At 37.2% G+C, this 26,222-nt stretch overlaps 2 protein-coding genes across 14 annotated transcripts in view; one reads left to right on the top strand and one right to left on the bottom strand.

The window, feature by feature from the left end:
* RBM39 (RNA binding motif protein 39) overlaps positions 1–23,454 on the bottom strand; it is a 30,041-nt gene extending 6,587 nt beyond the window's left edge. For 2 of the 13 annotated variants that reach the window (XM_032606486.1, XM_032606483.1), the window contains exons 1-12: positions 23,094–23,401; positions 22,410–22,473; positions 20,621–20,670; positions 15,775–15,969; positions 13,117–13,182; positions 12,968–13,021; positions 9,792–9,909; positions 9,131–9,283; positions 6,623–6,760; positions 4,280–4,345; positions 2,091–2,295; positions 1,466–1,543 (exon numbers count right to left, since the gene is read on the bottom strand). In XM_032606486.1, coding sequence (XP_032462377.1) covers positions 1,466–1,543; positions 2,091–2,295; positions 4,280–4,345; positions 6,623–6,760; positions 9,131–9,283; positions 9,792–9,909; positions 12,968–13,021; positions 13,117–13,182; positions 15,775–15,969; positions 20,621–20,670; positions 22,410–22,460 — 1,174 coding nt within the window. In that variant the 5' untranslated portion in view covers positions 22,461–22,473; positions 23,094–23,401. Of the gene's footprint in view, positions 1–1,465; positions 1,544–2,090; positions 4,346–6,622; positions 6,761–9,130; positions 9,284–9,791; positions 9,910–12,967; positions 13,022–13,116; positions 13,183–15,774; positions 22,184–22,409; positions 22,474–23,093 lie in introns of all 13 variants that reach the window. The other 11 variants (XM_032606487.1, XM_032606488.1, XM_032606491.1 and 8 more) reach the window with 10 other exon arrangements.
* Positions 5,273–6,231, top strand: LOC116739777 (60S acidic ribosomal protein P1-like). The gene is made up of 2 exons (XM_032604483.1): positions 5,273–5,279; positions 5,752–6,231. Exons 1-2 carry the CDS (start codon positions 5,273–5,275, stop codon positions 6,165–6,167), a joined length of 423 nt encoding a protein of 140 aa, XP_032460374.1. The 3' UTR covers positions 6,168–6,231.
* Positions 23,455–26,222: the final 2,768 nt, after the last annotated feature.

Raw genomic sequence — 26,222 nt, 5'->3', positions numbered from 1 at the left:
AGTAATTTTAAAAAACTACCCATCAGATTTCAAAATATATCAGTTTGAAAGGAAGCACAAGACCCTAAAGTACTCACAAACTTTCGAATATTCACTAAAAAAGGAAAACACAGAATTGCCCCCTATAAAGAATGATGCAGATGCAGAAACGATCCTATTAATGGCTTTTCAATTGAAAAGGAAATCATGAAGCAACCACACAGAACTTTTTATATATTCAGATACAGTACCATGATCTTATATTGCCATACTTTCTTGGGTTAGTGTTTCTTGTCATCTAAAGTACAAACTACAAACGGTTGTTCTCAGATATTCTAAAGCAAGACTTGAACATCTCAAAATTTAATACTATCCTAGCTCATAGATTTGGGTTAATTTCAAGTACCTGAGCCACAAAAGAGAAGAAAACAATGTGTTTCATAAACTAAACCCATTGTTACATAATTGTAAGAAACTATCAATTCTCTCCCTCTTTTCCTCACCTCTCCAGGCACTTCATTCTATAACTCAAAATCTCAAAATACAGTTGACCTTTGAACAACTTGGGGATTAGGGACACCAACCATCTGAGCAGTTGAAAACCCATATGTAACTTATAGTAGACCCTCTATATCCTTAGTCCTTCCAAATTCATGGATTTAACATGTGGTATTTACAACTGAAAAAAATCCATGTGTAAGTAAACCCTTGCAGTTCAAACGCATGTTGTTCAAGGATCAACTGTAGTATGTTCTAATTAGGAAAGCAGTATTCTCTGCACTCTTAACACTGTAATTATTTTAAATAAAGCTTGATTCAAAGGCCTCTGGTAGCTTTCCAAACAAAAACATTACAAAAACTATTTTTCCTTTGAAACAATATAAACTTTTTGGTCTTCAATAAAAGTGACACATTTAAAAAGACTTAACAACTTACGGGGACCCCTGGTGGTCCAATGATAAAAGAATTCGCCTTATAGTGCAGGGGACACGGGTTAGATCCCTAGTCAGGGAACTAAGATCCCACATGCCACGTGGCAACTAAGCCCACGCGCCTCAACTACTGAGCTCGCATGCTGCAAGCTACAGAGCCCACACACCCTGACACCTGCACACCACTAGAGAGAAAACCCGCATGCCACAACTAGAGAGGAGCCCACGTGCTGCAACAAAAGATCCCGTATGTCGCAACTAAGACATGATGCAGCCAAAAAATCAATCAATCAATCAATCAAAACAAACCCAAAATACAACAGCAATTTCAACTAAAAATTGGTATGCAGGGTTCAAAAATACCCTGACAGTTTATTATGAGTGGATAATTATGTCTTGTATCACCACTTCCTTACATGAACTCTTGAAATCTGTAAGTTCAAAGTACTTGATGAATTGAATTCTCAGTAAGTCCTTTTAAATGCAAAAATTTGGAAAATTTTCGAATTAGGTGAAAAAACAATGATTTCAAATAGAAAAGATTCAATTCCTACCTGCCACAGCACCAAATGCCAGAGAGCCACTCATTTGCAAAGCCTGCTGTGCTGCTGGTGGGATCTGCAAGCCTGTACCTGTAAAAGAATAGGTCTTAACGTCCCTGCTTTAAGAGTGGGAAAATCCTAGTTTTCTGGTTGCTTACTTAATACGAAAGTCACTTCATTAAAACAAATTACAGTGGTCTTTGGTAACAGGGCAGGTGAGATTATTTCCAGGATCTCCTCAGATATCAAAATCCACAAATGCTCAAGTCCCTCATATAAAGTGGCGTGATAAAGTCTCCCCTCCGTACTCAGATGCAGAACTCACAGATATGGGAGGCCAACAGTACAGGCAGGACGTAGTATTAAGCACTGCAACTCAATTTATTCTGAAGTATGAGGATATAATAGAAAGCAAAAGAAATCCTGTAACATATGCTGTGGTACTCAAAAAGCACCATCATAAAGTAGATTCCATTATAATTAAGGCAATGAATTTCACCTATGAAACCGCATGTGCCACCCAAGGATAACAGTCAACCCAAAAATAAGAAAAAATAATTTTCCATTTATTTGTCTGCATGGTTACCTTTCTCATTACGGTATCAACAAATCATTCACAACACTAGAATAAACTTACCCTCTGCGAGCCTAGCCATTAACTGGAGACGACCAGTTGTTCCCAAGTCAATTCCAGTCCTTTCCAGTTCATCACTGTCCAAAAATGAGCTAGCACTGGAAGCATCAGTACGTTCAGTAACATGACCAACTTTCATCGGCCTTCCTGCTAGCTCAAATCCATTAAGTTGTTCCAAAGCTTTCTTGGCACATTCTGAATCAGAAAACTATACAATTGAGAGGGGGATAAAAAGTCCAGCAATTATTTACATATGCAAGGTAAAGAAACCCTTACTTTTTAAAGCTAGTATATTCAATATTTACATCTGCAAGGATGATAAAGTAACAAGTTCAAGCTGTAAGTAATATAACCTAAATTATCAGACCACCAAAGTTTACACATATTAGATTTATTAATGTGGTGGTTTAAAGGGCAAGACATTATCAAGTAATGACACCTGTCTTTGGGAATAAAGAATCTCAGTAACAAAATGTGAAAAGTAGTTTTTCAAACATCAAAACCCTTTTTAATATGCTGGAATAAATTAAAATGTTGCTTCTTTTCTCTCTTAAAAGTACACTATTCAGGAAAATTAAAAGTTCAACTCAGGTTTTTAATACAAAACTTAATTTTTAATACAAAATTCTGAGTCATTGTTTTATTGCCAGTTAAGTAAGTATTAGTCTTAATTTCAGGATGCAGACACAATAAAACTTTAATTCACACAATCTGGTTTTAATATAATGGAAGAACGGGCTATATTCTAATTCCACAGCATCATCTTTCATCAGAATGTTGAATTGTTTAAAAATAATTTTTTTCATTATTGAGATGGGAACAATTACAGATAGTAGTTACAAAATATAAAAACATTTACACACACAACAGAACCATGTAGATTTACATGATCTTGCTTTAAAAAATATATTTCTTTATTTGACTGCACCAAGCCTTAGTTGTGGTAGGTGGGATCTTCGTTGCCACATGCAGGAGCTTGGTTGTAGTATGCGAACCCTTAGTTGTGGCATGTGGGATCTAGTTCCCTGACCAGGGATCAAACCCCGGGGCCCCTGCATTGGGAGCTCGGAGTCTTAGCCACTGGACCACCAGGAAAGTCCCTACATAATCTAGCTTTGCATACAAATCAGTAAGTCATAGGAAATAGTTCATACTTGATTTATGTTAAAAAATTAAAATGCTTTGCAAAATGTCTTCATTGTTTACATGACATTTAGTAGTATTCTAGTGAAAATATGGCCAGTGAGCAAATATTCAAGCACTAAATCTAGCACATAGAACACTAAATACTTTAGACAGTAGTAGGAGGAAATATTTGTAAGTTGCATGTAAAATCCCTTGAACACCTTTTTTTGGGGGGAGGGGGAGATCATGCTAATGTTACTAGTAACAAATTAGCATGTTGGTGTTTTATAACTTTTTTCTTTTCACCAACACACACTGAGATAGATAAAATCCCACTGAACAGTGGAACGTATTATCACTACAGAAAAGGTTTCAGTTTTATTTAAATTTGGTTATAAGACACAATTGTTATTTCTTGATAAAATCTGGGATCTCTGTATTTTTAAAATTTTTTGTGTATAATGGCAGCAGTGGTGACAACTATCTGTATTTTAAACTAAAAATGTGTTTCCAGCACTTTCCAAGGTTAAAAAATAATTTGAAAAACTGTTCTCATGTAATTGGATTGCATCATGAACATTAATATATAAACAGTTTACTTTTAAAAGGGCACCTCCATTCACAATTATTCCAAGCTGCCACTTCGTACCCTATTCAGGCACTGGGCTTCAACGGTCAGCTACAAGCACTTTTAATAAGGCAATCCTGGTCATGGTTGTCCGACATGTCCATATAAAAAGTAAGAGAATTCCAAGAGACCTTTATGCAACTAACATCCTGTGTCACAAAAGAGACTGAAGAAATCCTAAAGGAGTGAATGACTTCAATTACATGAACAGTTGGCTAACCAAACTGACCATAAACAGAATGATAGCAAACTGCTTTAAGTTTCACATTTGGTGGACCCCTTTAGCTACTAAGAATTGGCTACTAACAGCAAAATAAGTTAAACCACTTGAAAATATTAACCTTACCTCCTTCCCCACTATCAATAACCAATAAAGCTTTACACTACGCTATTCAAATCAAAAACTTTTAAGTCATGTTAATCATGGTTAATTGCTTACCGTAATAAATCCATACCCCTTGGATCGACCTGTTTCACTATCCATCATGAGCTGGATACTTTCAATCTAAAAATGAAAACCACAATTATTATTTATATAAATGAAAAAGGGGGGGCAAAAGTATTTTACCCCTTGAAACATGATTTTAAAATGGCTCCCCCTAAAACATAATAGAAGACATATCACAATCCCTCATACCCAAAAAATCTTCTTTCTAGAGGCTGAGGAACTTCCTAAACACGAAGTTATGCACTGGGGAGTCTTTTGCATCAAAACCCACTAAAAATCTGAAATCCTTTGCAGAATACAATGTTAAAAATGAAATCAACCTTTTTTCTTCCCCTTTGCTAAAATACACCGAATGTTAATTCTCAATTATGCCAGACACAATAAATTGCCTGAAATGTTGGAATAACTAAAAACAACAATGGGATGTGGCTGATGGTTGCACAACACTATGAATATGCTACAAAACAATGATTGTTCACCTTAACTGAGGGAACTGTTTTACTACATCACAATATCCCAACAAACTCGGTCATACAAAGGAAGCATGAACAATTAAAAAACAGCACCCACATACTATATTTCATGTTCTGGTTGTTTCAGGAACGTATTCATTTTGTAATGACTGACCAACTCATACAATTATGATTTGTGCACCATTAATATGTGTATATTTCCAATAAATATAAAGCACCCACAAAATTCAACACCCCAACTTTATCATTATTGACACATAAAAGTTTAACAAAGGGGCTGAGTGGGGTAGTGAAAGAAAACAACGAAATGTATATCCAAGGGCCATAAAGATTAAGTAGTGGACAAGGTACGACAGGAACCAAGATTTTTATTCATGGCCACACAATGAATTTTTTAAACCAGAGCACAGCCTACTAGTAACATTTATTCTAACATCTCTTCTAAAATGAGGAGAATTAGACTTACCCTGGTGATTCTTTTGGAAAAAATGCATAAAAATATCAAGTTACTATGTTGTGTACCAGGAACTATTAGTGTTGCAATTCAATTGTACTTCAAAAACAGATTCATGGAAAAAAAGATCAGATTTGTGGCTAACAAAGAGGTGAGGGGTCGGGGGTAGAGGGCGGAGGGAAGAGTTAGATGAAAGTAGTCTAAAGGTACAAACTTCCAGTTATAAATCAGTACTAGGGATGTAATGTATTATTACACTGCTATATACCATAAATTAAGGCTCAAGAGTAAATCCTAAACGTTCTCGTCACAAAGGAAAAAAATGTGTTATCTATTTCTTTAATGTATCTGTATGAGATGACAGATGTTCACTAAACCTATTGTAATAATTTCATGATGCATGTAAGTTTAATCACTATGTTGTACACCTTAAGCTTAGACAATGCTGTGTCAATTTTATCTCAATTAAAAAAAAAAAAAGAAAAACCTTTTCCTCAGCTTCCCCTAAGGTGCTTGGTCCTTCCGAGGAAGCTAAGGCCGCGTTGGGGTGAGGCCCTCACTTCATCCGGCAACTAGCACCGTGCCCGGCAGACCCTGCCTAGCCCTCGCCTGCACCGTCTCAGAGCTCGCCTGCATCTACTCGGCCCTCATCCTACACAACGATGAGGTGACAGTCACGGAGGTTAAGATCAATGCCCTCATTAAAGCAGCCGGTGTAAATGTTGAACCTTTCTGGCCAGGCCTGTTTGCAAAGGCTTTGGCCAATGTCAACATCGGGAGCCTCATCTGCAATGTGGGGGCAGGTGGACCTGCCCCAGCAGCTGGTGCTACACCAGCAGGAGGTCCTGTCCCCTCCACCACTGCTGCCCCAGCTGAGGAGAAGAAAGTGGAAGCAAAGAAAGAGAAATCTGAAGAGTCTGATGATGAGATGAGCTTTGGTCCTTTTGACTAAACCTCTTTAGTAGCACGTTCAATAAAAAGCTGAGTTCTTTAAAAAAAAAAAAAGAGGACTAAATGGGCATAAATAGTCTAATTCTAATTCCTTACATATTAAGTACAGAGAAGCTTATATACCCTTAAATTTTCAGTAAGAAATACTATCCTAAGAAACAAACCAAGAAAAAAAAAATCTCTTGCTCCAATGCATAGTGCATTTTATCATTCAGGTCGATTTTTTAATAACTGAAGCTAATACTATGCATTGCACTGTAACATTACAAATGTTGACAGATTCTGTCTTCAAATGCTATCTTCAGGGAAACTAACTTGATCTAAGTTGTCTCAAAAACTTTATAGAACCACTCCAATCCTAACATTAATCTCTTAGAAACATGACAAAGTAAATAAATTATTGTGCAGTTACATTTGTTTCAAGATTTAGGATCCACTAAAAAACTTGGGACTTACCCTTCCAAAAGGCTCAAAGATCCCCCGAAGCATATCTTCAGTTATGTTAAAATGTAACGAGCCCACATAGAGCCTCATAGGTCCAGCACTTCCCTTCTGTAGATTGTTTGCCATTGCTGCAGCTCTGTTTTTTTCTGCCTACAAGTTAGTTAAGACAACACATAAGGCACATCACACATCCACTTAAGAATGCATAAATACCATTTTGAGCAGAGTAGCAAATCCCACCCATACCTTAGGTTTGCTTAATGACAACTGATATCAAATTATGCTAAGTGTAAGTCATACATAAAAGAATATTGGGGACTTCCCTGGTGGCACAGTGGTTAAGAATATGCTTGCCAATGCAGGGGACACGGGTTCGAGCCCTGGTCCAGGAAGATCCCACATGTCACGGAGCAGCTAAGCCCATGCGCCACAACTACTGAGCCCATGTGCCACAACTACTGAAGCCGGAGCACCTAGAGCCTGTGCTCCGCAACAAGAGAACCCACTGCAATGAGAAGCCTGCGCACCACAACCAAGAGTAGCCTCTACTCACTGCAACTAGAGAAAGCCTGCACACAGCAACAAAGACCCAATGTAGCCAAAATTAAATATTAAAATATTTTTAAAAATTTTAAAAAACCCTACATTATGCCAGTCTACAGCAGCATCCTGGTAACAGATATGCCAAATGTGGAAATACAAGATTATCTCCTGGAAGTGTTAAATACACTCATCATTCATGTGCTCTCAATATCACTGTTACTCAACGTACAGTACACCAACTGGCTGTCCATCTTAAAAAGACTAACATAAATATAAATCAAACCAAGTAAACCATTCAGTTCAGCAGTCATTTTTTCCCATACCAAGTACTTCTCAAAGCAAACAGTTCTCAATTTATATTCTAACACAAACTCCTTTAACAAACTGGGGCATAATAGGAGGTTAAAGTTAAATGAATTCAAAATCTCACTTATCAATGTGATTCTTCTGAGCCCTTTGCCAGGCCAACGTACACACTATTAGGTTTGTCCTCCATCATGGGAAATGAATTGAGCAATGATTCCCCCCAGCCTGCTTCCTAACAATTCTTTTCTTACTGTGACATATAATCAAATGATAAGTACCCAATATTACATACTGCTAAAACACTATGTAGGACCTACCATCGTCTTTTAGAAATAGAAGGTAGTAATCTGACCACAGTTACAGCTTAACAGTGAAACTGGAATTTCACTTAAGATCTGGTTACAAATTTTGTGCCTAACTACAAAATGATGTAAAAGCTTGATGAGTAACCAGATTTTCCAGGAGTTATGAGGAGTATTTGTTTCAGGGGTTTGAAAAGGAACGAACATAAGAACTGTTACTTTGTATCGCTCAAAAAATATTCTTTAAATCCTCAGGAATTCCTTGGCAGTCCAGTGGTTAGAACTCGGCACTTTTGCCACTGCCATGGCCCGGTTCAACCCCTTGTGGGGGAACTAAGATCCCACAAGCCGCTCGGCAAGGCCAAAAATAAATTCTTTAAATCCTATATTCTCCATTTAAAAAATCTAAGTTATCAGGTAGTCACAGAAATCAACTTGCTTCTTAGTACAAAAAGGTACTGATGAAAAATCAAAAAAATACTTTCACGTTAATATAATCAATAAAGGGGCTTCCCTGGTGGCGCAGTGGTTGAGAGCCAATGCAGGGGACACAGGTTCGTGCCCCGGTCCAGGAAGATCCCACATGCCGCGCAGCGGCTGGGCCCATAAGCCATGGCCGCTGAGCCTGCGCGTCTGGAGCCTGTGCTCCGCAACCGGAGAGGCCACAACAGTGAGAGGCCTACGTACCACAAAAAAAAAAAAAAATACATATATATATATATATATATATATATATATATATATACTCAGTAGAATGATATATCCCAATTTTTCCATACCTAAATGAACTAAAATATTAACACTAATTTCATTTTTACAAAGGCAACACTCATTTATTGTGGAGCATCAGCAAATTAAATCATAATTTGGATTATCTTAAAAAACATTCTCCAAATTAGTCTGAAACATCTTACTTTCAAGAAATGCTAGAACAGCTAGCTGTTCAAACTATTCTTAACATTATATAAAATCTTTCGCAAGTATGTATTTTAAAACAGTGAAAATATTAAATTTACTAAAAATGTCAAAACCATTCCATTTAAAAGATGGAAGGGGAAAACATATTCTTAGATGCTTCTATCCCCAAATAAGAAGTCATCACAAATCAGTAAAATTCTAGAACAAGTTCCCAAGTCTTTTCCATGAAATAGGTATTTACAACTTACATTAAAATGGAACAGGATGTTATTAAGAATACACAATTATCAAAGAAATCAGGGCAAATTTTTTTTTAAAAAGCTACCCTGAGAACATCTGACTTATGGTAGGAAGTGGTGATTGTGTAAGGCTCAAGGCGTTACAACACAACTCTAAGAAACAAGTTTCTAACACTACCAATGATCAAATTCTTAACCAAGAAAAAAGTTACCTGTGACGCTTGTACTATGATTGGCACTCCTAAAACCCGCTGGCCAGTTAATCCTATTGCTAGAGGCACTGAGCTAACATCGACAAATTCCACATAAGCAATTCCTTTGGAACGTCTTGAATTTCTATCAGAAATCATCCTCACATCTCGAACCTAAAAAGAAAACACACACTTTAGGTTCTGTTTGTGCAACCATTCACAGTAAGTATAATAATTTCAAAAGATAAGAGGCATATTAATGATATTGCAAAGCAAGCCATTAAAAAGATTTTTTTAAATAGGTAAATTTGTAGGCCCAATTCATTTATCAACATACATCAATTCCAACACTATTAACTTCCAAGTGAGGCAAAAAGAAATGGTATCAAAAATAAATTCCCTGGACTTCATCCAGTTGCTAAGATTCTCCACTTCCAATGCAGGGGGCCGGGTTAGATCCCTAGTCAGGGAACTAGATCCCACATGCCACAACTAAGAGTTTGCATGCCGCAATTAAGACCCGATGCAGCCAAATAAATAAATATTAAAAAAAAATTCCCTAATTCCACCAAACAAAAAAATGTATTTAGATGTTTTCTAATTTTATCTGTCACACTGACAATTGCTAAAATGTTGTTTGCAGTTTCTACTTAAATTAGCTCTGTAAATAGGCTTAGATTACCTTTCCTACTGTGGAGAAAAACTCTTCCAAATCCCTTGGCCGAATTCTTGCTGCCAGCTGCATGCAGAAAACGGTCCTTGCATCTCTTTCCTCAGGAGTCAGATTATCAATAGGCTCCCTAACAGGGGTAAAGAATATAGAATTAACTTTATAACTTATTCTTTTAAAATAACTCTTAATGCACATTTTCAGTGAACAGAATAAACTTTCCTGAAACCAGTTTGTCACTACTCCCAAGCCCATTTTAACTATGATGTATATAAAATGTCCATAAAATAATTCAGTGTGACTCAATGCCTTCAATATGATGATAATTTCTAAATGTTTCTTCTGATAGTATCTTACATTATCAGGACCAAAGTCCACTGGCCTCTCAATCTTACAAATGGTACTCTCTCCAGGATAATAAAGGGCCAATCAGAAGCCTGAGAGTTTAATGACAGTCACAAGTAATAACCCCTGAGTCCACACTAATGTCGGACTGATCCAAATTAGTAGAAAGGATGTTTCCCCAAAAGGAAATCATAAAATAAAATTAAGTTTCATAATCACAAATGACAAACTTGAGAGTAAAGAAAACTATTTGACTCTAAGAATTTTTTTTCACAAACTGAGAGAGATAGATGGAATACTGAGGCAGCTGTTTATCAGAATTAGATCAGTCTTACTAAGACTCTACAAATTCAATACCCGAAAAAATACTTGATGGTTATAGAATACAGAGACAGGAACAATTAGCAAGTCAGAAATGAAAAGCAAGAGATTATCTAGCCAAATAACAATAGTGGGATTTAATCTACTCATGTTTACAAATAGATGGTGTACACTTCTAAATTTACCGAGGAAACTAAAAGTGCCCAAATACGTGAGAAAAATAAAAGAGCAGAAGAGATAAATTTAACTTAATGAACGTCAAGGAAAAATAACATTGTCTACTGACATTATTATAAATAATTCTACTAAGATTAAGGTTCTAAGTAAATCCTTAAAAATGTAAGCATAAACATGCTCTTTCTTAACCATGTTCTGGACATTCTCCGGAAGAACTTTACAAAACTCACGTTACATCCCCTTGAGAAATCTGCAAGTAATTTTAAACCTATTACCGTAAAACAGCGGTACAAAGCTGACTATATCCAAAGAATGAGAACTAAACGGGAGTTTTCCCATGAAAGAAAACTAAATATTAAACAAAAACTCAGTATCTGTTACAAAGAGCGCCTTTAAGAACATTAAGGCTATCACTAAATCCTAGGGTTAGAATACGTCAAACAAGAAGATAGACTCAAAAGTTAAAAGGTACCTTTTAAGGGAAGCCAGAACATCAGTAAAAAAACAATGCTATCGTGTTAACAAAACATTCCTTGAACCAAAATGGTAGACTGGATAGATCAGGCTTATCTTTTTTTAAGAGGAAAATACCTCGCAGAAACACTCAAGAACATAATATTACTACTTGAAATCAAGTCAACTCAGTTACAATTTTGGAAATTAAATACTTTTCTCAAGTAATGGAGCCAAATGACAAAACTCATGACTATTTCAACTACTTTCCCACAAGAAGTTATTTCAATAACTTAAAATTTATTAACTCCAAAGGTGAGTCAAGGCTAAAGTTTTCTACAGCTACCATTAAAAAGTTTTAGACACACTGCCAACACATGAAAGAATGCTCAACATCATTAATCATTAGAGAAATGCAAATCAAAACTACAATGAGATTATCACCTCACACCGGTCAGAATGGCCATCATCAAAAAATCTAGAAACAATAAATGCTGGAGAGGGTGTGGAGAAAAGGGAACACTCTTGCACTGCTGGTGGGAACGTAAATTGATACAGCCACTATGAAAAACATTATGGAGGTTCCTTAAAAAACTACAAATATTAACTACCATACGACCCAACAATCCCACTACTGGGCATATACCTTGAGAAAACCGTAATTCAAAAAGAGTCATGTACCACAATGTTCATTGCAGCTCTATTTACAACAGCCAGGAGATGGAAGCAACCTAAGTGTCCATCATCGGATTAACAGATAAAGAAGATGTGGCACATATATACAGTAGAATATACTCAGCCATAAAAAGAAATGAAATTGAGTTATTTGTAGTGAGGTGGATGGACCTAGAGTCTGTCATAAAGAATGAAGTCAGAATAAGAAAAACAAATACCGTATGCTAACACATATATATGGAACCTAAGGGGAAAAAAATGGTCATGAAGAACCTAGGGGCAGGACGGGAATAAAGACACAGACCTACTAGAGAATGGATTTGAGGACATGGGGAGGGGGAAGGGTAAGCTGTGACAAAGTGAGAGAGTGGCATGGACATATATACACTACCAAACATAAAATAGCTAGCTAGTGGGAGGCAGCTGCGTGGCACAGGGAGATCAGCCCGGTGCTTTGTGACCACATAGAGGGGTGGGATAGGGAGGGTGGGAGACGCAAGAGGAAAGAGATATGGGAACGTATGTATATGCGTAACTGATTCACTTTGTTATAAAGCAGAAACTAACACCACTGTAAAGCAATTACACTCCAATAAAGATGTTAAAAAAATTTTTTTTAGCTACTATAGAAGGAAAATAAAAGCACATGTAACATCTACACATTAAAGTGGGAACTTCTGCTCTGTTCTTCTCACATGCAAGTTATTGAAAACTTAGAAATTCACATTAATAATACTAGAATTGGGGGCTTCCCTGGTGGCGCAGTGGTTGAGAGTCCGCCTGCCGATGCAGGGGACACGGGTTCGTGCCCCGGTCCGGGAAGATCCCACATGCCGCAGAGCAACTAAGCCCGTGCGCCACAACTACTGAGCCTGCGCTCTAGAGCCCGTGAGCCACAACTACTGAAGCCCTCACGCCTAGAGGCCGTGCTCCGCAACGAGAGGCCTCCGTGATGAGAAGCCCATGCACCACAACGAAGAGTAGCCCCCGCTTGCCCCCACAAGAGAAAGCCCGCGTGCAGCAATGAAGACCCAACTCAGCCAAAAATAAATAAATAAATAAATCTTTTAAAAATTAATAATACTAGAACTGCAAAATTAATCAAGATTTAATATGATCCAAATTACTATTTGTCATTAAATTTAGCAGTAGCATAAGTTGTAAAAACTTTATAAAAGCTAAAAGTACAAAACAAAAGAAATAGGGACAACAGTTACCTCACTGGGCTCTTGTCTTTTCTGAATGGACTTTTGCTTCGGGAGCGTCGCCTGCTGCAAGTTAAAAAGTTTCAAAAGTTACCCAAACAAGTACACCACGTTAGTTCCTTGAAAAACAATTTAAACAATTCAGAAGTATGTTTAAAAACCTTAATTTGATGCTATGAGGCAACCCAATCTTTCCTCGGATGGCACTGTTAAATTTTGGTCCGGAGCTAAAAAGGAAACACAAAATTACACTAGTTACAGGGTTAGGGTCTTGCTAAGATCGCGTTCATGCGCTCTCCAGCAAGTTTAACATTGTTTAGGCTGCTTGTTTTCCACCTCAATTATGAAGAGGAAATAAAGAGACTTTTTCTTCTCTTAACTCTATCCCAGGCAAACTGCTCTTACAGTTATCCATCCTGGACCACTGAGAGGTGCCAAGACCAAAGGTTACAGCCTCAAGATTTTTAATATTCTGAAAATGCTCAATTTTCAGTCTAGTTCTCTTTAACTACATATTTATGAATACGTTCCTGAGATTTAGGGGAAAAAAAAAAGACACAAAGTGAAAATTATCCTGAACTTCCCTCACACCAGGACTAACTATAATTAACAGTCTGGTGTGTATCTTTGCAGATCCTTCCTAAGGAATATACATGTGCTCATATATACATACATATACAATATTCATGTATGTCTTCTTGTTTGAGGAACTCTTTTTTTATTTTTATTTTTCAGGCCACACTGCATGGCTTGTGGGATCTTAGTTCCTCAACCAGGGACTGAACCCAGGCCCCAGGCAGTGAAAACGCAGAGTCCTAACCAGGGAATTCCCTTGAGGAGTTTCTTTTAAAATATAAAGGAACTAATTCTTTCCATAATCATGAAACTCCAACTTTTTCATTTAACAGTAAGTCTCCAAGACTGCATATAAGCATATGTAGCATGTCACACACCTCAGTTCTTTTCGACAAAATAGTCCATGGTAAAGATGTGAAGGAAGTTCATCAATCCCTCAGGAAAATTCTTTTTTCGGGACTTGACATATTAAAGGAGTATTTTCGAAAAAGATCACAAAAGTAACTTTTTAAAAAGCTTTATTCTGTAGTCTACAATATTCTAAAATGGCCCAGTAGTTTATGGCCCTTTTATTTTGAACGACCAAACTAAGTTAAAAGGTCAGATCAGATGTCCCTTAGTGCTCATCCTGCTATCCTTTACCAGATGAGTAGCAAAATGAAAATATATAGCGGTCTTCAATCCACATTTGGATTTGTTTTCATGGACTCTACGTGCACGTATAACACCCAAGCAGTTCCAAATAAAATTGTATTAAATGGGTCCTTTGCAAAGCACACTAAAAGTGATCATTAAGAATATGTATTTACTGGATAAATAAGAGTCTATAAGCTATTTCCTTTCCCCTTCAATTATAAAAGTTTCAGTTACTGCCTTGGTAGTTAAAAATCACCTGAAACCAAACATAAGAACCAAGTGAGTTTAAGTCAGACCAGAATCACAGGCTGACTTCAAGTATTCATCACTGATCAGAGATAATAATATTCAGAATTTATTAAAGCAATCCTTCCCCCCTATTTAGTTCATTCTGGTAAAAAAGAATGCAGTAAATTTTGATCAATTGGACAAAAAGCAAAGTATTTTCTAATAAAGCACTCAGACGTAAAATAACATTGTGGTCCTTTTTAAGCTGTTAAAAAGTTTATAAAATAATCAGCTAAGAGGACCTTAGAGAACAAGGAGTGGAATCCTTTTTATTGAAAAACCTGAATCAGAACTCCAAGTATTACTAACTTTATTGGCTTCAAATAATAACAAAACATTTCATCAGTAACAGTATTGTGGGTGCTCTAATTTACATTCTCTTCTCATTCAAGACTCAATAGCCTGTCAGTGGTTACCTCCTTCTTAAAAGATGAGAAAACTAAACCTTAAGAATGTTTCTTAGAGTGTTTAACCAATTTAAAGAGCCAAGGCTCTGATTCAGGACTGTTGTCTTTGAATTCAATCTTAAACCATTCAAGTTTTAACGTTAAAACTGTTAATTTTAACGTATCCCACAGTTTACAACAGTATATTTACTAACAGGAAAGAACATCATAAATCACTAGGGATTGTTAGACTGAACTGCTTAAAGAGCTGCAAGAAGGCTCTTTCCAAAGTCATTAATACATCTTAGCTTTTTAAAAATTACTATTAACGAAAACATTTCCAACATGTTTAACCACATCAGAATTTCCATAGTGATTCAACCTTCAAAAGCAGTTTTAGTGCGTTCTTACTATTAAAATACCTTAAATACAAAGATGTGTGATCATTATCAAGAAGCATGCACTAAATTCACAACTGGTCTGTCATTTCAGCTGAAAACAGCCACACAGACAAGATTGTTAACTATGTATTTGACTGACTATACATATTTGTAATTTGTATCCGAGCTTTAAAAATTTTATGTTCAGTAAAGGATACTGTGATAGCTCACAAACCTTTAAGCTTTCACATATTTGGCACAATATCAAATCTTTTTTTTAAAAGCACTTTAGTGCTTTAGTTTGAATTGGCACACAGCAATATTTTTAGATGGAGTAACAGAAAATGTTCTGCATGCCTAGTAAAACAAACATGTATCTGTCCACACAATGCATTTCTACTGGACTTTTCAATGCCAAAATCCTTATTTAATACTTTTTAACTCATCATATAGAAAAATAAAATTCCACAATTCAAGTCACTCCAGTTACGCTGCTATCTGTATACCCAGAAAAATCTCTCAAACCAATATGATCATAATTATAGTTACATACTAAGGACTTCTGTAACGGCCTCTGAATCTGCGATCTCGACTTCTTGAACGGCTCCGTCTCCTTTCTTTGCTTCTACTCCGCTTCCTTTCACGGCTTTTGCTCTTTTTCCTTTCTCTATCTCTACTTCGCTTCCGTTCCTTACTTTTGCTTCTTTTTCGTTCATGACTACGACTTCTGCTCTTGCTTTTTTTCCTCCTGAGAAGAAAAAAATCACCATTATCTTGCTGATTTAAGAATATGCAAAAAATATACTTCTTTTTATGTTTAGATATATTTTGCTATTTTTACTATCATACAATGATACATAATAATCACTTATGGAAAAATAATTCCTAGGTAAGGCAAACAACACCCCACCTTTGCCTTCTACTACTGAAAATCAGCGGCCAGTTGACAATGAATCATTTGAGTGAGAGGGACTATAATGACCTTTCGTGAGAGTCAGCTAAAGCTTTAACAAGGAGAGAACTTATTGGTAGGTATAAATCAAAACCTGAACTTTTAATTTTTTTTTTTTTTTGGCCATGCTGCACAGCATGCAGGATATATCTTAACCCTGACCAAGGATCGAACCCCATGCCCCCTGCAGTGGCAGCACAGAGTCACATACCACTGGAGTACCAGGGAAGTCTCGTGAACTTTATTTAAAAGTTCTATCATATCTGGCCAACTAAGTATAACTGTAATCCAAAACATACAGTAATAGAATCAAAGTTACAATAGAATACTTTAAGTATTAGTGTTGGATCATATAAAAAAGTTGCCATTAAATACACACATTTCTCTTAAGTAAGCCAATTTTGACCCAATTTGCACATATGATTATATACTTTCAAAGGGCCATACAGGCATCACTATTTCGTTTTTTGTTTTTTTTTTATTTCGATTTTTATGGGCAAAATTATTACAAATAATGACAAAGGACAATAAAACTAATGCGGTAAAATGCAACCTGACACTCCCAGACTTCAATGTGACCACTTCAGATACTTTCTTTTTCAAGTTACAATGAGTACACCAGATATTGAAATATGCCATTTTTATGCCAGTTTATACAAGCCTGTGGGGTACAACCAAAAGGAAGAATCAACACCTTTATAAATCTTTATAAATTCTCAAGCTCTGAAAGGTAAAAAAGCCAGTCAGTCGTGTATCTTCCTGTTCATTTCTGTATTCCTCACAGCATACCACCCACTCATTCCATAATTTTTATAATCTGTACCTCTGTCATCACCCAAATTTTAGAGGTGCCTTCAGATATTTCAGTATAAATTGAAAGACATTTCAAATTAAACTTATCCACTTAAATGTCATTTTGTAGTGGCTAAAAGATTATGAAACATTTTGACAACTACATCATTTGGAAATTGAATTAACTGTTTAGTCCTTATCAAAGCAAAGTCAGCACAAGAGCAATTGAAGTCTGCCTCAGAGAACCTGTAAGCAGGTCATCTTAGAGTGCATTGAAAATAGAAAATGAAGACACCCACCTTCTGGAATCTTGAAACCCACACTCCAATCACAAGGAGATGTAGAGCTTTCCAAGGAGGCAGAAACTTTGTCTAAAATTTCAAGATAATCCACCTGACTGTCAGAAATGTATATGCTAGGTAGCACATGACAGAAAATTAGGCTACACTCATTACTTATACAGAAGTCATCAAAGCAATGCCCAGAAGGGCAACAGATAACATTCCAACTTTGTTGCCTAAAAACCTGAAACTATCTCTTAGAGTAAAGAATTCTGAGATAGCTATAGTCAAAAATCCTAAATATTATCAATAGGGGACAAAGTAAAAACTCCATCCCCCACAAAAAGGACAAATAAAGTTTTGCTCTGCTTATAATGGCCCATTGCAGAGAGGCAGCCAACCTCCCAAATTACCTCTTTTTAGGCCCAAAATTTATTGCGCCAAAGGAAAGGACTCGAAAATTGGAGAGCTAATTTCAACTTAAGGTCTTCCTAGGACTTTTTATAAATGAGTCCCCACCCACATCTGAAGGCAACCCCTGACGGGTAAAAAGACAGCAACATACTAAGACATTCAGAAATATAATCCTCTTTATAAAGCCCAGACAAAAATTTAAGGGTGCAAGAAAGCAGTGTACTTCTCTGTAACAAGATGAAGCTTCAAAGAACATTTATTAAGTTAACTAAAGAAGGGTTATCAAAATCCACACTAATAGTCAAATCCTGTTACAACTTAAAAGGGACTTTCCAAAGTCTTTAGTGGCAGTGGAATTTTGTACTGAACATCATTGAAGTAAATGGTCCACTGGGCTGGGCCTTTGGACTTTTTGGTTATATGGCCTCTGCTGTAAAGGTGTTTTGCTATAACTGGATTTGACCTCTTCCATGTAAGAAGATCTAAATTTTAAATGCAAAGTACTCTGGAAAATAAGAAAAAAAATAGAAAAGTCATTTATTCCAAAATTTATAGATAATCCACAGCACAGTAGCCAATATATTTCAACTGTGTCATTTATTGTTTTTTATCCTTTTTTGAGAAATTCCAAAAGAGCTTAACTGAATGGATGCTGGTTGTGACTTTGCAAAACTGGTTATACTAACAAATAATACTCCCATGAAGGCAAGCTCGGGTACTTAGAAGGCATACTTTGAGGTCTTGCCAACCTCAGGAGTATAGCTTTTCAGAAAGAAGACTAATAGACAACCAATTTGCGTTAATATTAAACTTAGTTCCTTTTACTATTACCTGAAATCAATTGAATGTATGTACTGAGAATTACTATTTTTTAAAAGAAAACATTTACTAGTCAACTCTCAATTTCTCATAATGTGCATTTTCTTACTACCTTAAAACTATATCCCAATACTCAACGGCTTTTAAAAAACAATGAAGTTTTAGGATGAAAAATGCACATGGCACGTTCCTTTGGTTAAGAGACCTAATTTACACTAAAAACTAATACACAAGAACATTCTGCTTGTTTCATAATTTATGCCTAAATACAAAAATTTTTTTCTAGATAACTTTCAAATTAATTTGAAAGATTACTTCCCTTCAGAAAAAAAATGGGTGAACAGTTTACTGACTGACCAAGGGAGTCATTTATTTAATCAGCTTTAACTGAGAATGAGGAGAATGAGAAGTCTGACAGAGAAATAATATGTACATTTAAAAAGAAACTAGATGATAGCTGTAATTTTGAAAAGGTTCTTCCCTTAAACAAAGAATCCTATGGCCAATTAAATTGTCCGTTCAATTTAGTCCCATTGGACTCTTTACATTATACATATAAACACCACTAAGTAAGCACCAGTCATTGAGAGCTTAATGCTAAATTTCCTTGTAAAAGACTGGTAGTCTTAATGAGCTTAGTTGTAGGATGATTAACAAATATAAACTGGAGATGGTATTAGTAGCAAGAAATGACATGTAAGAATGGTACAACAAAGAAGGCATGTGCCCTATGGTGTAGGTCCTCATTCTTTTGGCACTTAGAGTGAGATCTTTATCCATCCACTTGGCCTGATATCTAGAGATTGGATAATTTCAATTTATATGGTTACCCCTTCCTGGGTTTTCTTTTGATTACAGAATTGCAAATCACAACGATTAATTAGGAAACTTACTTTGGTAAAAGGTCTAAAATCAGAGGACATTACACCACGCAAAGATTGGTTGACTGCCTCAAATCATAACAATTCAAGACTAAACCCAACCCAATACCCCTAACATGATTAGTGAGGAGCTATAAGACTCCCACCCAAACAGAAAAAATATAGGACATGTCCTACAAATTGCATCATTTTGATCCATTACAATATTCTAGGGGTAAGAATATCGGTGTAGCAAAACCTGGACAATCCAGTCTATGTCATCTATTTTATAGAATTATATTAACCTACCTTACAAACTTGTGAGAATATTGAGGTAGTATATTATGAAGCACTTAGAGCTCTTAGAAGGAAGCACCAAAAGAACCAAATAAGTGGCTTATTCTACATCACTTTTCATTATGCATTATGCGGTCATGAACATGACAGAAGGCTTGAATATGACATCACGAAGGCTAATAAAATGTCTTAATGCTTATAATACAGACCATGTGATGTTAAGACTCAATGATTTTAGAGCTGAAGGAAAACTCCAAGAACAGGATCAAATTTTATAAAGCGCATCTATTTAGACTTCTTGTATACCATACTCTGTACTAGTCTGTATCAGAGTTCCTATTAAGGGTTACTTCTTTAACCTAAATGACACACATAAATATTCATAGCTTTTTGAAACTCCATTCTCACTATTAAGTCTGTCAGAGTTTAAAAAGCTTAAGAGGACGAAAGCCATGTAAGAGGAACATTAAGAAGTACTTAAGTGTGCTATAACATTACTACAAAAAGAACCTTTAGGAGCATCGAGGAGCATAAATAATTCACAGCTCTGACTCCTTCAGTAATTTAGGACAAACAATACTTCTCCACAGCCTGGTTATTACCTTCTTCTTTCTAACCATCTTCAGTGGATATAACAGTTTTACTGATAACATTGATAAAATAATATTAAACCAAAGTTAATAAATTTAAGACAAAAGACAAGCTCTAACACTAGAACTCTTATGCAGATTGTCATGGATGGACTTGGAGGGGAAGGTGTCCAAAAAGTTCCTGACACCAATTCCTGAAATTAAGGAAAGAGTCCATAGTTTTACATCCTCGAATAGTGTCTCATCCCAGAAAGTAAAGAACCTACTTTTCTAAAAAGGGCAAAGAAACCCTTCAGGAGAGAACCTTGGGTTTGATGCTTTAGCCACAGGAATACAACTTAAAAAATCAATCACATATAGCTCCCCCCAACCCAGGTCCCTTCTTAAAACTTACTTTTTGCTACGTTCTTCATGGCCGTTGGCACTGCTCAACTTGTTCTCATCCTAAGCAGGGTTGATAGAAGAACATCATGAGGACGAAGTGGTAACATTTCAAGTTGTCAAAGGGTAAAGGGAATAGGAATAAGAAAATACAAAACAATTTTAAAACTAATTACTTATTTATAGTTTAACATGGAAGGCTATAAAAAAATTTAGATGGATATGTGTTTAACCACTTTGTTGCTTACAAATTAAGTCATCAAGATACAAAAATAAAAATGCATATTAACACGTCAAATTTTATTTTCTTACATAGATAGTAAGTTATCCAGATTTACAGTGTTGAAGTGGTTAAATAGAATTTCTATAAAACATGAATGAAGTCCTGTTTTGAGTTTTATTCCATGTGCTATGGCCCCTTTGGTCAGTACCATGGCTCTATTTCTGCCTAAGCCCCATGTGGCCATGCTAGCAGCCAGCCACTATCGATTTCCTGTGACCGATGCCATTCCTGAGATCTTCGCCCATTTCCGTTGGAGGGTTGGGACTGTAAGAGCTTGATGCCACCTCTGTCACACATCTCGCCCTGAAGCAAACAGGGATTCACACTGCTTTAGTAATGTTGACTCCCAAGAACCCAAGAAAGTCAATTAATAATCGACCAGTCCTACTTCCATACCTGTTTACATGGAATTACATCCATGTTAAACTAAGACAGAATCTTAACATTAAAATAGAAAGTAGCGCTTCAAGAGTCTAAGCATTACAAAACTACATACACTATTCAAAGCTTTAAAGAATTCATCCAAATTGGTACCACATGGTCGAGCTATACACTCCAAAACAAATGTATTATTTTTAAAAGGTTTAGCGCAATGTTTATTTTAAAGTTTGATCACATCAGTTATAGGAGTATAAGTGCTAATTTACAAAGCTTACAGTTTGTGACATCAGTGATAACGCATGCATACTGCTATTTTCACCACCAACTGGTGAAAGAATGAAAAGACACTTTTACTGTGATACTGAAATGGGTCAAAGACTGTATTATTAGTCAAAATAACTCCTTTGTAGTTTTATGTGTGAAATATGACAGGGACTAAGTAAAAATAAAACAATATGGAGAACAGTTAAAACAGTCATCAAGTGACTCAAGTTGTGATATTGCCTCTTTTGCTTTAAGAATTTTTTTTTATTCAGGGATCCAAGAATTTTATTAATTTTTAACTGAGCAGATCATCACCTGCCTGTTTTAATATTGACTATTACCAGTCTCATGTATAGGATAAATTTTTAAATCTCACCCATTTCTTCTTGTAAGACTTGTCTTATTTAAAGATTTGCTTGCCACAGACTGGTTATGCTGTGTTATTCTTGGACCCCTGCTGCTTTCCCAAACCACTACATTCACCTTTTTGCTATACCAAACTGGAGCTGGTAATTCTTAGTTGAGTCATTTTACCTAGGGGACCACGGTACAGCGATAAGTCACTCAATTACTACCTTATGATTGACAGTTCACACTGGAATCAAAGGTGAATTCATGGGAGTAGAGGTGAGATATCGTTAGGCAAGTCTACAAAGAGAGATAGATGGGCATTTATTCATCACGCTGAAGTGAAACTACTGCACAATATTATTACATCAATAGCATATATTTACTTTTGTAAGTTACACTTAATGCATCTCTGATAAGATAAATCAAGAGGGCTCCGGGGAGGTTAGTTTACATTTCAGCAGTAGTTTCGTGAATAATGCTAAATTAAGAAATAGATAAACCTCACCGACTTGTTTTTTCTCACCTTCTTGTAAGGAGCCTCAAGCATTGCTTCAATATCAATATCGTCTGCCATTTTCTCTGAACGCCTAGATAAAGAATAAGAATGAAAAATTCAATGAGTAAACAATTTTAAATTTTGCTAAATTTCCTTTTTACCGGACATATTCCAAAACTTCCGAGACGCCCCACAAAACGACTAAGGTGGGACGACGCACTTTAGTAGGCTTGACAATTAAACCTGAAATGTCCCCAAGACCGAACACGCTAAAGCAGATTAAGTATCCGATTTTAAAAAAGCCTGTAATGACTCAAAAAACAACCCGAGAGCATCGAACGAAAGCTCCTCTTTCCGCGCAAAAACCCGCGCTGCCATTTTAGGGGCAAAGGGAAACTCCCTCGGTTGGGAGGAGTTCGGTGCCAAGACAGCATTCGGCTGGCGCCATGTTGGGAGGTCGCGGTCGTCGCAGGCCTCGAAGGGACAGGTCGCCATCTACCCGAGGCCTCTCTGGAGCCCACGCCACCCGAAAACCCTGAAATCTACCCGACCGAAAAAGAAGGGCGCGGTCTTCGAAATGAAGCCCATTTCTCGAAAACCTGCCCCCCCCACCCCGTCGCTTAAGACCGCCTAAGGAGTGCCCCTCAACCCAGAAAAGAACCACACCTCAGAAAAACCATGCAAATACGGGGGTTCGCGACGCCTCCTTACCTGTGCGGGCTTTCGGGGCCCCAGCGGTGCTCGTATTCGGAAAGGGGGGGTTGCTACTGCCGCCGCTGTTGCTACTGTTAAGCCGCTAGGCCCAGGCCGCAGTACCACCCAGCCCAAATTTCGGGCTCCGAGGGCGGATAGGCCCAAGAGAATCTAAAAGAAACAATGGGATTAGAGGAGCCCGCGCGGGAGTTCAGGAAGGCGGCTTCGGCAGCGGAGGATCCACCCCGGCGACAGCGTCGGCAAGCTCTGTGAAATGGCGGCCGCGGCTTCCCCGTACTAACATTCACCAACAGAGATACACACACACAAACACACGGGGCCTCACAGAGCCCTCAGCACGGGCTCTCGCGAGAAGCTGCTCTTAGTTTCAGTCCGGAGCATCGGAAATGTCGCGAGATCTAGGCATAGGGCCCAGCGACCGTGGCCTAATCTCGCGCAATGATTGCGCCACGGATATTCCCATCCCCCACTCAGAGAGGCGCTTTTGACTCCCCCCTCCAGATTGGCGTCCACATCTCGCGAGATCGCTCAAGTTGCTAGCGCAAAGACGGTTGGTACGTTTCCTGTCAATCTTCTAGAAAACTCACCGTTGAGTGGAGCATGGTGGTCACCGCCCCCTCGTGGCACCTCCCAGCGACTATCAGACGTTTTCTCCCTCAGCGTTGACGGCTTTCCGCCCCTCCCGCGAGCCTCACATCTTGATGTCTGTCAAGGTCGCCATAAAGCAACCTAGTCCATGAGGCGATAGAATAAAACGAAAACGCTCATGTATAGATTATCCGCCGGGGTGAAGATGGAGTGAAAAGCATGTGAGAGAGAAGTCGAAAAGAGACGTACAGGCGTAGGGAGCCAAGGGTATAGAATAAAAAATTAGATTTCTCGGCCTTGTGGAGCCAGTGGACTAGGCACTGCGGCGAATGTCGAGCTTCAAAACAGCCTTGGAAGTAGTGGAAAAAGGCAAAGTGAAGGTGAAAAAACACTGCTTCTCTTGGCAGTGGACCAGCTTTGTGACCCTCGAATTTATAGTCTGGCCTTGTGTCGGGGTTGCTATTGTTTCTTCAAAAATGTCCCCCATCCCTCTGGAACTTGGCTTCTCGCCCCTGAAGTCTCCCAGATGCCTGGCAGTTAGAGCGTACATTCACCGCTTGTTCTTTGGTCTACACGGTGAAAAAGAGGAGGGCAGAGAGATCATTGACTCTAAGACTTTTAATTCTAAGACAAAAATGCTTGAAAGAATTTGGGAAGATAACTTAAAAGCAACAAATCTTGAGGAAGAAAATCTTTTTTTTTTTTTTAAGGGAGAAAATCTTGAAGTCTGTTGACAGCTTAATGATTGAGGGCAAAGATTTGAAAGGAGTTTGTAACTGCTTCAGCACTGTGTGACCTTGGGCAAGTAAATTAACCTCTCAGAGCCTACCCTCCCTTTCCTCCTGTGAAGAGTATAGTATAATTACTTAACTTCTTGATCTTGACATAGGCCGATAATGCTCACTAGTGAATTCTCAGCGCTTAGCCGCATACCCAGCCAGGTGGACACGTAATAAATGAGTGAATGAATGAAAGCCTAATAGTATAGTGAGGATTGAATCAGGTAATAGCTGTAAAATGCCTGGCAAATATTTAATCCTCAAAACAGTTAACTTCTGTTATTTCTAAACAAAATTATTTAGAGGAAAGTATAGAGAGGCTTTCCATTTCTGATTAACTTTCCACCCAGGTGTTTCTTTAAGAGGGTTAATAGATTTTGCATAATTAGTAATATTCCCTTAATTTCTTTTCCTAAAAACTCAGATCCTCTTTTTATTTTTTATTTTATTATTTTTAATATTTAGTTAGTTAGTTGCATCGGGTCTTAGTTGCAGCAGGCGGGCTGCTTAGTTGCAGCTTGCCAGCTTCTTAGTTGAGGCACGTGGGCTCCTTAGTTGCGGCATGCGTGTGGGACCTAGTTCCCGGGCCAGAGATCAAACCCGGGCCCCCTGCATTGGGAGCACACTCTTAACCACTGCGCCACCAGGAAAGTCCATTTTTTAAATGTTGAAAATCACCACATTATATTGACGCATAATATAGCAGAAAAGACAAACTAGCCTTTGCCTCTCTTTTCCCTTTAAGTGTTGTGACTTGTTAATTGTGCCAATATTAAAGCATAGGTGGTAGCCCCTTCTTAATTTTTTTCTTTGTTTGGGAACATGACAGAATTCGACCTTAACCTCTAGACTTCTTATTTGAGAAGAGAAAGGATTTAAGCTCTAAGTCACTTGAGTATTGAATATCCCTTAAATTGTTTTCTGTTCCAGGAATATCAGAGTGAACCTGGCAAGTGAGCACACAATCAAGAAACATCTGCTGGAAAACTCAGTCTCTAAAACAAAAGTATTTTTATATATTTAAAAGAAAATATTAAAAACATAATATACTTTTCATTCTCTTTGCAAAACCTCTCTCGCTCTGTCTGGCTCATGGACTCATTGCCCTTTCGTCATTTTGTTCTCGAGTCATTTGCAGTGAAGGTCATTGGGTTAAATCATCACCAGCACCAAGAATATCGTTCTATCTTAAAACTTATGAAGAGGAGACCACAGCATGACTAAGCACCAGGGATAAAGGAGGTAACAGATAATTTAGAGAATTTGGCTGAAAATTAAATATATTTTGCCAGTGTGAGTTTTTTAATGTCCACGTATGATTTTTATGGACTGGGGATGCTATTTTTCACACTTGCATTTTAAAAACTAATATTCAACTTCTATAGTAAGTGCATTTTATCCAGTTTTCCTTGAGTCTTTAAGACTGACTTAGAAAATTTGTTTTATTTATGAATCTAACTAAATAAAATTTTAGAATCATCTTCACTTTTTCTGTTAATATTGAGTTAAATTCCAGTTGAATGGACTAAACTCCCTTCAAAAACTCAGTCCCATTTATGTTAGGCAAGTTTCTTCAAATTTAGTATGCTATCAATTTAACATGATGTATTATTTTTTAGTATTTTAAAACTTTCTGAAGTATGTAAACAATTCTTCTAAATCTAAAAAATTAAAATCACAAATAAAGTGAGTTTTAAAACTTCTTGAAGTATTCTAATGTAGTCTCATACCTTTCCAATTAAAATCACAAATCTCAAGT

The sequence above is a fragment of the Phocoena sinus genome, chromosome 15, assembly GCF_008692025.1.
Source record: "Phocoena sinus isolate mPhoSin1 chromosome 15, mPhoSin1.pri, whole genome shotgun sequence".
Classification (NCBI taxonomy): Eukaryota; Metazoa; Chordata; class Mammalia; order Artiodactyla; family Phocoenidae; genus Phocoena; species Phocoena sinus.
The sequence above is the reverse complement of the archived record's forward strand: the minus strand, read 5'-3'. Positions and strand labels throughout refer to the sequence as shown.